Source organism: Passer domesticus, chromosome Z, assembly GCF_036417665.1.
Source record: "Passer domesticus isolate bPasDom1 chromosome Z, bPasDom1.hap1, whole genome shotgun sequence".
NCBI lineage: Eukaryota > Metazoa > Chordata > Aves > Passeriformes > Passeridae > Passer > Passer domesticus.
In genome coordinates, this window is record NC_087512.1 from 39,949,329 (window position 1) to 39,964,953 (window position 15,625).

The 15,625-nt window shown below is 38.2% G+C and overlaps 1 protein-coding gene and 1 long non-coding RNA gene across 3 annotated transcripts in view; one reads left to right on the plus strand and one right to left on the minus strand.

Annotated features, from left to right (window-relative positions):
- LOC135290576 (uncharacterized) overlaps positions 1-12,086 on the minus strand; it is a 41,262-nt gene extending 29,176 nt beyond the window's left edge. Inside the window, exon 1 of the long non-coding RNA XR_010353342.1 lies at positions 11,809-12,086. This is a non-coding gene — a long non-coding RNA (uncharacterized LOC135290576). The remainder of the gene's footprint in view (positions 1-11,808) is intronic.
- Positions 12,087-12,673: 587 nt separating this feature from the next.
- ERCC6L2 (ERCC excision repair 6 like 2) overlaps positions 12,674-15,625 on the plus strand; it is a 32,310-nt gene continuing 29,358 nt past the window's right edge. Inside the window, exons 1-2 of one of the 2 annotated variants that reach the window (XM_064405780.1) lie at positions 12,674-12,828; positions 15,032-15,459. In XM_064405780.1, the coding sequence (XP_064261850.1) occupies positions 12,777-12,828; positions 15,032-15,459 (480 nt within the window). In that variant the 5' untranslated portion in view covers positions 12,674-12,776. The remainder of the gene's footprint in view (positions 12,829-15,031; positions 15,460-15,625) is intronic. The other variant, XM_064405779.1, reaches the window with a different exon arrangement.

The window sequence follows — 15,625 nt, forward strand, 5'->3', positions numbered from 1 at the left end:
AATTAACCTTTTCTGAAAAATACTCTAGAAAAGACAAGTTAATTGGAAACACAATACAAGGCATCTAAACAAGAAGCCCATCTGTGAAGATGCCACCCCTTTCCTTTCTGTAAAAATAATCAGGCCCTTACAAACTGCATTATAGCTCCATCTGTAGGATGTTTGGACATAAATAATTTTGTGAGTCATTAAATATACATAGGTATATATCCATCAGCCTTGTGGTTTCCAGTACTAGAAAGTGATTTCTTGTGTTTCTTGTTTCAGAAGGAAAACAAGTGAGAGGGAAGATAAAGTAAAAAACCCAAACAAACCCCAAAGTAAGATCTCTGTCTTCATCCAAATGCACTGAAATTGTTTATATTACTCAAAGGTTAGAAAAAACTTTTGTAAGATACAGGTTTGCAATGTGATTGGAAAACACTTTTCAAATTTAGTTCCTGCACCTTAAGCATTTGAATTTTGTTTGAAGTTAGCCCAACTACAATAAATGCTGGGAGAAGCACAGAGGGCACTGCACGCCCGTCAGCTTCATCTTGCTGCTGGGGAAGGTCATGGAGCAGATTTTCTGGAGTACCATCACATGGCACATGCAGGACAGCAAGGGTACCAGGCTTAGCCAGCAAGGGTTTATGAGAGGCAGATCCTGCTTGACCAACATGATCTCCCTTCTAAGACAAAGTGGCTCATTTGGTGGATGAGAAGGACTTTGGGCACTGTCTGCTTGGACTTCAGTAGAGAGTGAAGTCAAGCATGGAACAATATAGTATTTTCTGGCTACCCTGAAAAAAATGGCCTCATCCATTTTAGTTGATGTACAAGAATTACTTCTGTGTTTATATAAGATTGTTTTCTTGCATGAACAATGCTGTTTCACTGCAGATTTGTATATTTTGTATTTTTGCAGCTAAATCTGGAGGCGACTTTACTACTTTTTTTTTAAAGTAAAAAATAACATACTGCCGGTAAAACCTCAGAATTTGAGTTTAGCAGTGCAGATCTATAGCGTAGAAATGCGAAACTAAAAATCAAAGGACGCTTTTTCTCTGAATACTGTAAGAATTCTTTTTTGCTCTGTGGCAAGTCACTCAGCCTCCTCATGTTTGATTGCTTAGCTGTGGAATACTTTGCTGTCCTCTGTATATGCCACAATATGTTACTGATTAGGTAGCAGAGATGCTGTGACAGAAAGTATTCTTACTGTTAAGTAAAATATTTGAAGAAAATTAATTAGCAACAACTTCACACAGTTTATGGTATATTTGTTCTTCAGATACAGGTTTATCCTTGTCAAATGTTTTGCACTAGTATGTTATCACACTGCTGTTTCTATAACATACTGTAGTTTGTTTTGCATTTGCAAGCTACAGTGACAACAATTTGAAAATGCATCTAGCCTTTTCTGCAGTGGCTTGGTTTGTTTCTAGTGAGCAACTCAAAGGAATGAGATCTGTTTGCTTTCTGACTGCAATCTGAATAGCACATTAATATCAATCCTGATCCCTGAGAATATGGTCATCTGCATTTATCCTGAAGAAAACTCCATCTAGTGAACAAGATTAAAGCAATTCATTCCTCAGATATAATAATTTCTTACAGATCAGATTGTTAAATGTGACGTATTTAACAAATTGTAAACCAGGAGATTTTGACAGTCTTCTACAGAATGTATAATTTAAAGAATTCTGATAACAATGAATTCTGAAATATCCAATGAGCACTGCATGGTGGTTCACAGGATGAATTGTTATTTAACTATGTACACTCTGTACTTTGGATCTTTTACTGGATATTGTATCATACATATTGCAATCTTTCAAGTAACTCAGCAAACCAGATGTGATTATATTATCTACTAGTCTCCTCTTGTAATTCTTAAATTTTAAACCAATTTCAAAAAAAAGGAGGAGAATCTTTGACAAGTCTTGTCAGAAGAAGTTTTGTGTGATTGCACATTCACCTTCTTGCTAAAAACAGGACAAATTTCACATTAGAATTTCAACAGAAGAGCTTGAGGGATTTCAAGATCAAAACCTAATTTCAAGCCTGAAACCTAATTTCAAGCTAGAAACTTAATTTCAGTTTAGAAGCTTAGCATTTTGTTCAATCAAGCTTTAAAAATATCCAAAAATAAAATGTCTGATTATCTATTTCTTTAAAAAAATCTCTTGTTATACTATATTTCTAAAATTTAATAAAACCTGTCTTCTGGGTAAAGAGGTCAATAAAAGTGTCATTGTCAAAGAAAAGGCACACAGAAGGCAATACACATTTTGCTTGACTTTCTCTAGTTAGCTTCTTAGCTCATGGCTGAGGTTTTTATGGCACACAAAGAAATTGTCAAGAAGGAAACTGGTGTACACATCAAGAATAAAAAATAAACTTTTTAAACTCTGCTGTTTCCAGAATATATTGGAAAATTAATAAACACATGATGGAAAGCAGAATTTTCATTTTTCAACTATTTTTGTCACCTATGTAATGTAGTCCCACTGCCTTAACAGCATTTTACATTAGAGCTTTAAAAAGCAAATATACATAACTAGCCCAGATTAAGAAATTTTATTTGCAAACCTGTTTCAAATAAATGTAAATCAGTTAGATGCATTTTAAGCAGTATTCAGTTTGTTTTGGAAGGCTGAAAGAATTGAAAGAATTGGCTGAAAGACTGGCAGATCTGTTATGTATTGTCTAATCCTGAACTTCTTTCACAAGTCCAAGAATGTACTTGATATAACACAAGTTTTTTAGAAATTCATAAGAGTAAAAAGGTATCAAATATTACAGAATTAATATCAGTATCTGAAATACAGTTGTAACAGTCATAATTCTGCACATTCCTACAGATGGGGACTAGAAATATTCAGTCAACACTGATGTACTCAGACTTCAATACCCAAAACCTCAATTTATGAGTCAACATCATTGAAGATGAATGGCAAAATGTGGCCATTTGTACTGTTTATGGTTTTCAACTGAAATAAAAATATTCTGAATAGAATATATTCTTATAATAACCGAGTGATTTTAGATTTCTGGACCTTTTAATGACCCAGTGTACTAAGAAAAGATATGTTTTATTGTGTGGGTGGCTGTTATGTCTAGCAATGGAAGACAAAAGCTTTTTTTATGCACTTTTACTTGAACATTTTATTGCATTTGATCAGACACACCAATAAACCCCCCCCCAATTTTACATAATTTTGTACATTACATTAGAGGCAGCAACAAAGCTGAAAATGTCTGCAAAGCAAACAGCTTAGGCAAAATTTGTTTTCCAGACTGATTTTGTTGTTTAAATTGGTATCTAGCCTCAAAGTATTAAAGAAAAATGGCTTAAAATTATAGAAATAAAGCTCATTTTAGAGCTAAAGGCTTACATTAAAATCACCCTGAGACACTGGTTATAAATAACCATGGCAACTGTAGTTTGTGCATATGAGCACTTCATCCAACTATACTTAGCAATCCAGTACCATATATTCTTGAAAGCGAGAGTGACATCAAAACCACTAAGCACTTCAGAGATCCAGTAATACAGAGTGATTATTTCTTATTTCAGATGCAGAGGTTCGTTTAACTGACAAATTGAATTTTATTTCCTAGTCAACTGTATCTTTCAATGACCGATCATCATCCAGCCCTGAAATAAATGTTACCTGATTAAAGTAGTAAAGGTTAAAACATTTAAAACACATGCTGTAGACCTCAGAAATCAAGTCAAGATGTGTAAGGGTATGAATTATTAGAGGACTTATGAAATCTGTCCTGAACAAATTAATTCATCAGTTTAGCCAAAGGCCTGTCAATGAATGCAAGAGCTTTTCAAAAAATGAAACATCTGTTGCATATTTAAAGGTTCTGTGTATATGTAAATGTGTAAATGTTGTAGATTATTCTTTCCAAGGTGGGATATGCAGTTTAAATAAATGTGTTTGGAAGTTACTTTGTAATTGCTGTAATGTCCTTGAGGATAAGGGGCAATACATAAATGGTTCCAGCAGCCTTTGAATTCTCAAGCCTTGGGAGTTATTGAGGTAAATTAGAACTTGAGTGAAGCTGAAAGATACATCCATAAATCTGCATAATGACATCATTGTCAAAACAACCTATTACCCTACAAGAGTTAATAGTAGCTTGCCTTCTTTTTTTTTTTTTTTTTAAGCAATCAAGATGACATGGCTTCTTAGAAACAAGGTGAAATTCTTTCTGGATTCTGTTTTCTTTCTGAGATGGCATAATAACTGAGGGTCTAATTTGTTCTACAAATAAGTACTGACTAATCTCATTCTGTTTAGAAAACAATTGGAGCATCACTCAGCTAAAAGAATCTGATGTTCCGTCTTTGTTGTGAAAGGATGGTAATGATCCAAAAATTTACATTAAGCAAAAGTTTGAACACTTCTTTCTTTGGTATATTTATACAAATTTTGTGTTGTAAATTAACACCCCATACTCTGTAGAAAACTTACTTGCCTGTAATAGTTTGTAGTAGTTACATAAACATTATATGCACACAAGCGAAATGAACACAGCCACATACTAATTGAGATATTTTAATCTTCCTACAGTTTGCCTAAAATATTCTAAGAAAACATTTACATGAATGTAACTGAATTCAAATATTTTTTATATCATGTAGATGAAATGTAACCTCAACTATCTGGTTTAGAAGGTGACTTCTTTGACACAGTATCTACGGTGACAACTGCTACTCCATTTATTTTTATGCCTCCGTAGTCATAGTATTTAGATGATAAATATCAAAGAATTCATGATAACAAAAACCAGAATTATTCCCTCACAGCTGCAAATACAAAGCTAGGTTGATATTTTCTTTAAGAAAGAGAAGAAAAAAGACATGCAATGAGTAAGTGGTTCTTGGGAACATTTTTTCTGCTACTTTTTTTCCCAGTTCATTAAACCTATGACTGCAGGTCTGGAGTTTTACCACATCCCTTTTTGGTCAAAGTCAATGGACCACTTTTTATATTTAGCCTAGGTAGTCAGTTACTAGTTCATTCTACCCAAAGACCCACATGGAGAGAACCAGCCCCCAGGTTCAATCACAACAGACAGCCAAATTTGAAGAAAGGCTGGTAAGGTCTGGACTGGCAATAATCTTGAATGTTGTGAGAAGTCCCTCATGGACCAGGGAAAAAGAAAAACATCTATGAATTAAAAAGTGTGTATGGCAACTTAATTTTTAATATAGAATGTATTGCTCTTGATTAATTCCAGTTAAAGTAACTTTTAAGGTAGCTGGCTTGGTAAGTCCTTTGATGCTTTAGAAATCATATCATGGTATTTCTCCTGCTTTATCTTCCATTTTATTTATGAACAAATACTTGAAAAAAATCTACCACAGCTTACTTGTATTATAATCTTTTGCCTGTGTCACAAAAGGTTTCATACTTTTGTAACACATTTACTTTTGCAAATCGTTGAACAGAGGCTCAACATTTGTCGAAATCAAAGATATACTTTGCAGTGTAGTTACCATTTTATTATAAAATGTGCTTAGGTTACTGACAATACATTTGTTATATTGAGAGCTGATTCAGCAGAAATAATCTCTGACATACTGGTCTCAGACATTTGTGGTTTCTGGCACCACCAGCAGTCTGATTCCCCTACTAAAAGAGGTTAAATGACTTCAGAGTTAGAGAAAAATACCCTCAGGGATGCAGTAAAAATATCCCTGCCTTCCACACAAAACCCCAGCATTCTTACATGTTTTAGGGGAGCTGACTGTTGAATTGTTTGACAAGACCCCAGTTTAGCCTGTCTCTAGTTTACATCGCTAGCATATTTGTACACAGCTAGAATATTCCCCTAAAAACTGCCAATTCATCAAGCTACCCTACTTTGCTAGACATATAGACAGTGCAAAGAAGAAACACAGGAAATAACTTGTAAAAAGCACCAGATTCTACTCACAGTATTGACATATAATTTTTTTTTTGTGTTTAAACAGGAATCCTATACTTAATGGAGCTCCAGAGCTGTTTCCTAATATGCTTTTTTGTGAGTACTGCATGTATGTCTCTGCTCGTTTCCTCAAAAGTGTAACACATCAGGTTACGGTTCGCAAAATTAATGATATAAACTGCTTAAAACAGGTCAGAGAGGAAAACAAGTTTTATCTTTAAGAAAATCACTATACAGTTTTTCTTTATTTCTGGATCCTCACAGCAGCCTAGCAATTTACAGCGGGCATTCACATTTCCTATACTTTTATTTTGTTAGAGATATTTTGGTAGGTTTGACCTTATGATTGAGTCAGATAGCTGCTTACAAGGGCTGTGTATTACAGGTTTATGATTTTAGTTATGAAAGATGCCTCTTCTTAGGAGATTTAAATGAAGATTTTGTTATCTCTTGAGAATAATTTGCCATGTCGCCCTACCTGACCCCTACCATTTACTTTTTTTGTTTTCTTTCTGTGTGCACTGCTTTTAAATCACCCCTTCATGCTTTACTGTCAATCAGACCTCAAAAAATAGTGAAATTTAACCTGAGGAAGCAAGCACTTTTTATTTTTTCCTCAAGGAAAAAAGAGATTACAGGAACTAAACTCAATTGTAATTAAACATAAAGTATTTCTATAACTACTAGTCCTGATGGAAAGATTCCCTTTCTAAAATAATTTTTATTTGTAAAGTGAAATGTGTAACATGTAATAAAAGATTCTCTGCAGAACAATTATGCTGATTTCATTTAACCATACCCAGAGAATAACTAAGACTGGTCCACTAGCCTTTCAAATGTTTCACAGATTTTTCTGAAACATTCAAAACTGCTCTATACAAATACCTGCTACAAATCCAGTGGAGTTGACAAGTCTCATTATCCAGTTCCCACTCCAGGCAATCATGAAATCGGAGTGTTGCTGACATGATCCATTTATATACAATATTTATTTAAGAACAAAACTTGACATTTTCCTCAAGTCACCCTTTAGCCAGACACTCAAAGGAAATGAATCAATACTTCGTAACACTTGTGGAAGCAGTCTCTCAGGTTTATTCCAGTTGAGCAGCACATAATCTGGCAGAAAACTTTAAAAGACAACTTTGTAGCAGTTATAAGAATTATACTACCCTGGCTTCTAAGAGTTAGTAAGATTTAGCACTAGCCAGAGTATAATTTGAGGGAAAATGAGTTAACAATACAAGGAATATCTGACTCACTAAGTCAAACTTTCAAGGTGTTATCTTTTTATGGGTTGTGCCCATGTTTAAGTGTGCAGCATTTCCAAACAACCTTAGTTAGCATTTTCAGGCTTTTATTTTACAATTGAGGGTACAAAAGACAGAAATGACTTGAACATCTTGAAGTTATTAAGAATAACCAGAAGATAGGATGAAAAATATACAAAGAAGTAGATGAGAAATGGTGCTGTATCTTACAGCACTGGGCAACAGGACAAGCTGGATTCTGTCTGAACAATCAGCCTGGTATCTACAGCTCTTAATTTCTAAATAATAGCACAAGCAGTTAGCCCAAACTCAGTTTAACCTACACAATTCCTCACTCACAGAATGACCATGGATGGAAGGCCCTAAAGAACATCTAGCCCAACTATGGACGCCAGGTAGGGTCACCTCAAGCAGGTTGCTCAGGCTTGTGTCCAGATGAGTTTGATCCTCTTCAAGGATGTGGATTCTACCTATCTCAGCAAACTGTGGCAGTGTTTGGCCACTCCCACAGCTGAAAAGCTTTTCCTTATCTTTAAATGGAATTTCCTGTTTCAGTTTGCACCTGTTGCCTCTTGCTGTGGGGACCATTGAGCAATGCATCCCTCTTAATACCCTCTCATCAAGTGTTTGTGCACAGACAAGATCTCCCAAGACTTTTCTCAAGGCTAAACAATTCCAACTACAATCAATTAAACTTCATTAAGCCTTGAATTTTCTCCACTATCTTCATGTCTTTCTTGTTGTGGGGAGCTATGAACTGTAGACAGCACTTCAGATGTGGTCTAACCTGGGCTGAACAGAGCAGAAAGCTCACCGCCCTTGGGCTGCTGAGCAGTGCTCTCCCTGACATAGCCCAAGACACTGTTGGCTTTCCATGCGGTTGGATGCACTGCTGGTTCATGGACAATTTGATGTCCACCAGGACCCTTAAGCCCTTTTTTGCAAAGCTGCTTTCCAACCAGTCAACCTCCAGTCTATAGTGCTGCACAGTGTTATTTGACTGCTGGTGCGTGGCTTTGTTGAATTTAATGAGATTACTATCTACCCATTTTCTAGCACGTCACTGCCCCCCTTGCATGGGACCACAAATATTTGGGTTGTTAACCACTCTCCCCGACAGAGTATCATCTGTTAGCTTGCTGAGGATGCACTCTGTCCCACCACCAAGTCATTAATGGCCAGTACTAGCCTCAGTATCATACTCCAAAATAATCCACTAGTAATGAGACTGCAGCTGGACTTTGTGCTGCTGATGACACTTGTTTAAGTGCACAAGATCAGCCTGCTTTCAATCACCTCACTGCTCATCTACATAGTCCATTTTTCATCAGCCTGCATATTGAGGATGCCGCAGGAGAAAACAGTGAAGGCATTGCTGAAATCAAGATAAATAACATGTACTGCTTGATCCTACTGCTAGATTTGCCTTGTTCCCTTCTCTCAAGATCCTGGACTCCAACATCTCATGGTCTCTACAGACCAGGCAGAGCTCCACATATCCCTGCTGCTGTCTGAGATAAAAGGCCGAACCTGCTCCCTACAGTCCTGACCTGTCCTTTCTCTGCACACATCTGCATTCAGCTGTGTGAGCTATCCTTCCACATCTCTGTGATCCCAAGGAGGAACTGTGGCCCTGCAGCTGCACACCAGGGCTCTAATGCCTTCTCTTTGCTCTGTATGGATGTGATTCAGAGCACCCAGTCAGGCTCATTTACATAAAGAATTTTGAGAGCTTCTTGAATACTGTTGATGGGTAATGTCTAAAAAAACTGTAGCAAATAAACTGTTGAAGATACAAAAGGATTTCCAATATATTAATTTGGTGAATATCATATCGTGAAGTTCCTCTTTGTGGCACTTTTAATGCTGTCATGACTCACTAATGCCAATTAATTGAACCACCTCGTCTTTCTCCTAATATAGAATTAAAAAACCGACATTTAAAAGAATTCTAGGTGCCTGTACTTTCTGTGGATTTTAGCTAGCCACTCAAATGTTGAGTGTATCTGAGAATCAGTCTTGCTTTGTTTTCAGACCTACTGATGTGGAGGATGCTGTAAATGTAACTAAGCTGCCCTTTTCAGATGCACATCAGTTAATTTGTCTCCTCTCTCTGTCAAAGAAGAGTGAACAGGAAGGCCACAATGTTACATGTGAAATGCTTTCAGGGATATAGCACATATTTAAAAAGTGCTTATCCCCATTATGGTATTCACTCTGGTTGTTATCTGAATCTAACACTTCTCTTATGAAATCTAAACTAAGGCAGATGTGAAGAGAGTTCAAATTTTAATATGGAGTTTGGATATATTCAACTTTTCAGTAACTGCAACAGCTTTTCAAAATGAAATCTTTTACAAATCTTTTCCTGAAGAAACATGATGTGAGATATTTTTGACATCCCAGAAAATAACTTCTAACTTGTGCTAGAAAGATTCCAGAAAGGACTTACATATTCCAAAAACTTTAAAAGCTATTCTCTGGCCTTGGAAAACATTTTCATTATGGGCCCAGTCCAAACAAGGTACTGCATGAAAGAAGTCCTAATCTCAGTGGGACAGCTTGATTTCCAGCTTCTTCTTCAAAGTGAAGTAAAGATACAGAAACCACTCGTAGCTGGCAAGAGAAACTTTAAAGGTAAAAAGAAAACTACCTGTTGGCACACAGCCAACCAACTGTTCCTGTTAAGGGTACTTTTCCTCTCTTTGTTCTCCCTCCTAAATGGAAAAACTTCAACTGTCCCTAAATGTAAGGGAGACTCATCCTAATGACTTCATCAGGATTTCCAGGTGAAATTCTGTTTCCAGCTAAGCCACTGCGGTCTTATCACTGACATAGAAGCACAATGGATCCTTGAAGCGCAGAATTTTGCAATTTTTTGCCACTTTTTTTTAATGCAGAATTTTTCTGTCTTTTTTATTCAGAGAAATTTAAGTGCTTAAGAAAGAATTTAACGTTTCTCATTTTTTATATTGTGAAGTCAGAATATCAAATTTGTCACTGTAAAACAGCAGCTCAAGCCTACATCAGAGTCTTTATTAAGCACAGTTTTATAAGAATCAAATGCAACTTTGTAGAATAAACACACATTTATCTTGCAACATGATACATTTTAAAAGCTTCCTGAGAATCAGAAGCCATATTCTTGCTCCTTTTTCAAAGACGCTCGCAGGATCAAGGTCTGTTAGGTACCTGAGGTCTTGTACAGTTTACATGTGTTTCTTCAGTGAGAATTTTAAAATCTGGCATGCCACTCCTTTCAATTTTAGGATATTTTCGTGGTTGGCAGAGTTCCTTTCATCTGCCTTTCGAATGAGTGCATGACTACACACTTTTTAAGAATAATGCAACATTGGTAGTATATTATTTTCTATTGCTGAGCAATGTCCTGCAGTGTATGTGGTGCTCAATAATCATGTAGCTCATAGCTGAACTTTCTTACATAGCACAAACATAGTGCTTTCATGCTTGCTGTTTTCCTGTCAGTCTAGTTTAACTGGCTGAGCAACCACAACCCATCTTTCATTAACCTCTTTTAGAACAAAATTCTGCCCGATAGCAGACAACTTAAAGAAGCAACTTAATGCTGCTCTCAGCTGCACAAGTCTATATTACTCTTACAGCAAACAGGCAGCCTTTTGCACATTTTTTGCAAGCAGAAACAGCATGAAGACCCATATCTACTGCCTTGCCTTGATTCTGAAAACACTGTAGGATGCAGAATTTTGATTAGGTAGTCTAATTATCCATCTTCATTGTACAGAATTTTGTGGCATATGCCAAAAGAATACAGGTTTTTTACTGTGAATGTTCAATCCCTTCTAAAAATTCACCAAAATTATATAAGCTGAAAGATAATTAAAAGGAATGGAGAAATAACCCCAAATTTGTTGTCTTCTGCAGTAAAAATCAAAGCTGATTTAAAAACAGATCTTACACGCTCCTTACATATATGTGTTTAACTTTCAGAAGTGAAATTAGTATAGCACAATTAAATGCATGTGAAAGCATTTTGTCAAAGTAACAGCAAGGATCTGGGAAGCCATACCTTTTAGTAATACTGCACTGCATTGCTACTGAGATATGAGTCAATCTGAATAGATTTCTTGGTGGGGCCCAATTTTTTTTTTTCGGAAAGAACAGAGTAATGAGTACTGACTACCTTCACAATCTGCAAAACGTAACTGTGTCCAGTTCAGCTCTCCTAAAAGTAAGTGTGGTTTTCACGGATGGAGGTGGAAACAAGTGGGACTCTCTTGATTTTTCTTCTTCCCAAATGTCAGCTCCTTGGCTCCCAGCATCCATCATCTCTGTGCAGCCGGCTGCTCTGTACTGTGCCAGCTGTCCCTTCCATTGCATCAGCTCTTGGCCCTGCTTCCTCACCTCTCCGTTTGTTTTTTTTTTACAGAGAATAACTTTAGATCTCTTTCCCCCTGCTGTCCAGAATCACAGAACAGATAAAGTTAGATGAGACCACAGGGAACACAGGGAACTTCCCTGTTCAAGCAGGGTTATCCTTGTGCACATTCCACATGGATGTGTCCAGTCAGTTCTTGAATATCTCCAGTGAAGGAGACCCCACAACCTCTCTGGACAACCTGCTCACCTGCCCACAGCAAAGGAGTTCTTCCTCATGTTAAGGTGGAAGTCCTGTGCATCAGTTTGTGCCCATTGCCTCCTGTCCTATTGCTCGGCACCACCTGGTTCCATCCTCTGACGCCTTCCCTTCAGGTATTTATACACATTGATACAGTCCCCTGTCAGTCATCTCTTCTCGGCATTGAACAGGCCCAGCTCCCTCAGCCTGCCCTCACAAAAGAAACGCCCTCAAGGCCCCTCACCTGTCCCCCAGCCCTGTGCTGGATCTCCAAGAGCTCCAAGAGCTCCAAGAACCCTCCCTCCTCCTGAGGAGGCCGGCACTGCCCGCAGCACCACCGCGCAGCCCGGCCGCAGCGACATCTCGCGATACTTCCCGCCGGCGCCGCTGAGCACAGAGCGCCGCGGCAACGCACATCTCGCGATACCGGCGCGGCCGCTGCCGGCGCCAGGCGGGGCGGGGCCAGGCCGAGGGGCCCGGGGCGCTGCCGGAGCGGGCACGGCCGGAGCGGGCACGGCCGCGGGGCCCGGGGCGCTGCCGGAGCGGGCACTGGCGCGGGGCCCGAGGCGCCCCGGGGGCTCCCTCGGCGCCCGCACCGCCGTGACCCGCCCGGCGGAGGGGCGGCGGTGAGTCCCCAGCCTGCCGGCGCCCGTCCGCCCCCGGTGCCTCCGCCCGCGGGCACCGTCGGGCTTTGCACGGCCAAAAGTTAAAATGGGTGGTGATGGTGTCCCAGGTAAGCGTCTTCCTCCTCTACAATATCCTCGAATTCTGTTTTTACAGTAATTTGTTAGAGCGTAAAATAAAAGTAAAAAAATAAAACCCAAAAAAACCGAGAGGGAAACGAAACCTTTCACTCTAAATTAAGTGGTCAACCCTCACTAGTTAGAAAGCATTCGACATAATTTCATAGAGGAGTAGCGGTCGAAAGGAACTAGTGTGTGACAGGAGGCCATTATCACCATGCTTTAGTGCAGTTGATGTTGGCAGTAGCACATTTTTTTCCACCTGTAGTAAAAGGCGTAAGTACAGGTAAGCATCTTAAATGCCAGTTTTCATCATTAGTGGCAAGTGTACTATATCCATTCTAGGAAGCTATGTGAGATAATTTTCTTTGTTTTTAAAGACTGTTCCAAATGAATTATGGTTCTAATTCAAAAGTCAGAACTTGGTGAATCAGGCTAGTTAAACTAAGCAGTTCATGCTTTGGCTTTAATAGCATTATTTTCTAGCCTTTTGCAGCAATGGTGTTCTTAATAGCATTTTATGCCTCAGCCTTTTTCTCATTCTGTTCCGTGCTTCTCACTAAGTTTGGAGTTTAGTAACACTAGTACAATTGCCCAGTGTAATTTATTCCAACTTGCACCTGAACTCTAGTTGTGAGGACCCATATGCAACTCCTTAGCCTCAAATAAAACTTAGTTAAAAACAAAAACTGTCATTTTAAATAATGGTTTTAACTTGTGAGTTTCTGAAAATGTTGCATGTCCCTTCACTACTGTAGAAAAAAAGGAATTACAGAAGTGTTCTGCTATTTTAACTTTGATTTGTGTATATGACAGTGTGCTGTATATAGCTGGTTTCAGTTTTTCAATTTTGGTTCCTGTTCTTATGAAGTTGCAGAAAGAAGTTAATTTACTCATCTTTTTGCGTTGAGATGAGAGATGTGTACAAATGCCATGAACTTTATGGATTATTTATGTATGATTTGTTGAATAGACAGCCTGTACTTCACCCTTTGCCTCAGGAAGGTACATTTGAGCTTCAAGTCTTTGAGAAGATCTGAGGGAGTGGCTGAGGGTCTTGGAGCAGCTTATGTAGCAGGTCACGGGGTGTGGGGCTGAACACCAAGTAAGGATGATGGGGCCTTTATTAAAGAGATCTGCAAAATGGTGAACCGAATGGGGAGGCTTGGGTTTATGACCTTGTTAGTATGAGACCTAGTGGGCCATCAGTTTAGGTCTTTGGATCGAAGTCCATGTCAGGCAAAAAGTATGACATCTATCTAGAGCAGACCCACAATATTTTTAGTCAGAAGTAACCAAAATCTGGAAATCTGCATGCATTGAAGGGTGAGTGGAGTTACTTGAAAGAGAGCAGTCTGCTGATATTTACTAAACAAACAAACCACCTGTGGCTTATGAAATCTCTGTAACTAAAAGAGTAGAGGCCAAATAATTTTGGAATAAGGCTTGTACTGTTTTTATTGTTACCTGCACATCAGCTTAGGGCCAATGCTGGCTGCAGAATAGTGGGCTTGGCTAAATGGCTGCTTTTGTTTTCTCTAAGTGTATGTTATTATGTATGTGAATTAAATACATTATGCATGTAAATTAAATCAATTTAGTAAATGAATTATGGTTATCATTGATTTAACTAATATATTATGAACATCAGTCCTTAAGCATATGCTTCCAGGTGCTCAGAACTTGGTGAGGAGAACCAGTCTTCTTGCAGTTTTTACACAGAGACATTAAAATAGGTGAAGGTGGAGTTTCTTGCCTTCAGAGCTTTTTTCCTTACCTCTGAAAAGTGTCTGGGTTCATGTGTCCAGGAATATATACCACCACTGCTCACAGAATAATGAATACTTGCTCTGGTGGAAGATTCTCCCTGGATCACTCCTTCCTATAAAAAAGGTGCATCTCACAGTAATTGATAATAGATAAGAAACAATAAAGGTTCTGAAATGAATCATGTATCCCTTTGTTTTGGGATGACTGAGCAGGGGAAGATTAGAAATTGTTTCTGCAAACTTGAAAAGAACATCCCTTTTTCTCCGAGTTCAGATTTGGAAAACTTTGTGTGCAGCCATTATTTGTGAGGTTTTTTTACTGTGAAGAGTGAAGACTTTGTTGGTTTTTTTTTTAGTAGAGGTATTTTGTATTATTTTTCATTGCCAGTGTGATGTGGGGTCTTTCCACTTTGATATATACTGCTGTGTTTGCATCTGTGAAGCCACTGTGTTAACTTAATGCATTGGAATCTGTATTTTGCTTTTTTTTTCTATACACCTTCTGTTATTTCTCAAATAGTGGTGTTAGAGCAACTATAATTTTATGTCTTGCTGTAAACAGTAACTGCTATTTTGATTCTACCTTCAATAAAGTGTTTGTATGTAGTTGTATGCATTCTGTAAACTAAATTTTTATCCATTGCTTGAATAGTGAAGAAGTTAAATACTTTGTCTATCAGGCCAGTTTATCACTACGTGTGGTTTTGGTTTTCTTTTCAGTAGATCATTGGCGTATTGGGGAGAAATGCCTTGCCCCTTGTTTTGAAAATGGAAAACTTCATGAAGGAACAATAACTTCTCTTGAAACGGACAAGAATGGAAAATCATTTGCTGTTGTATCATTCTTGGAGTCTGAAGAAAGGAAAATACTAATAACAAAACTTTGTAAAGTCAAAGACAGTAGAGGACCCTGGAAAAGCATAATATTTGATGAGGGTGATCTGGAAAAGCCATATTTTCCTGACAAAAATCTTCCATCTCCTGGAGTTGCTTTTAAATTATCGGACAATGGTGATTTTATCCCGTATACAATTAACAGATACCTGCGTGATTATCAAAGGGAAGGAGCCCAGTTTCTGTATAGACACTATGCTAATAAAAGAGGGTGTATTCTTGGAGATGATATGGGCCTTGGAAAGACAATACAGGTATTCTTTTTGTTTGTTACAGTGGGAGAATATAGTATTTTCTGGGATCTGTAAATCTTTTTTGAAAAGCATTGTATATATGAAGTTTAGACCTCCCTCTGCTCTTGCAGAGATGGTTGAGCAGGACATGATGTCCAGGACAGCACTCAGAGCCAGAAGTGCGTTG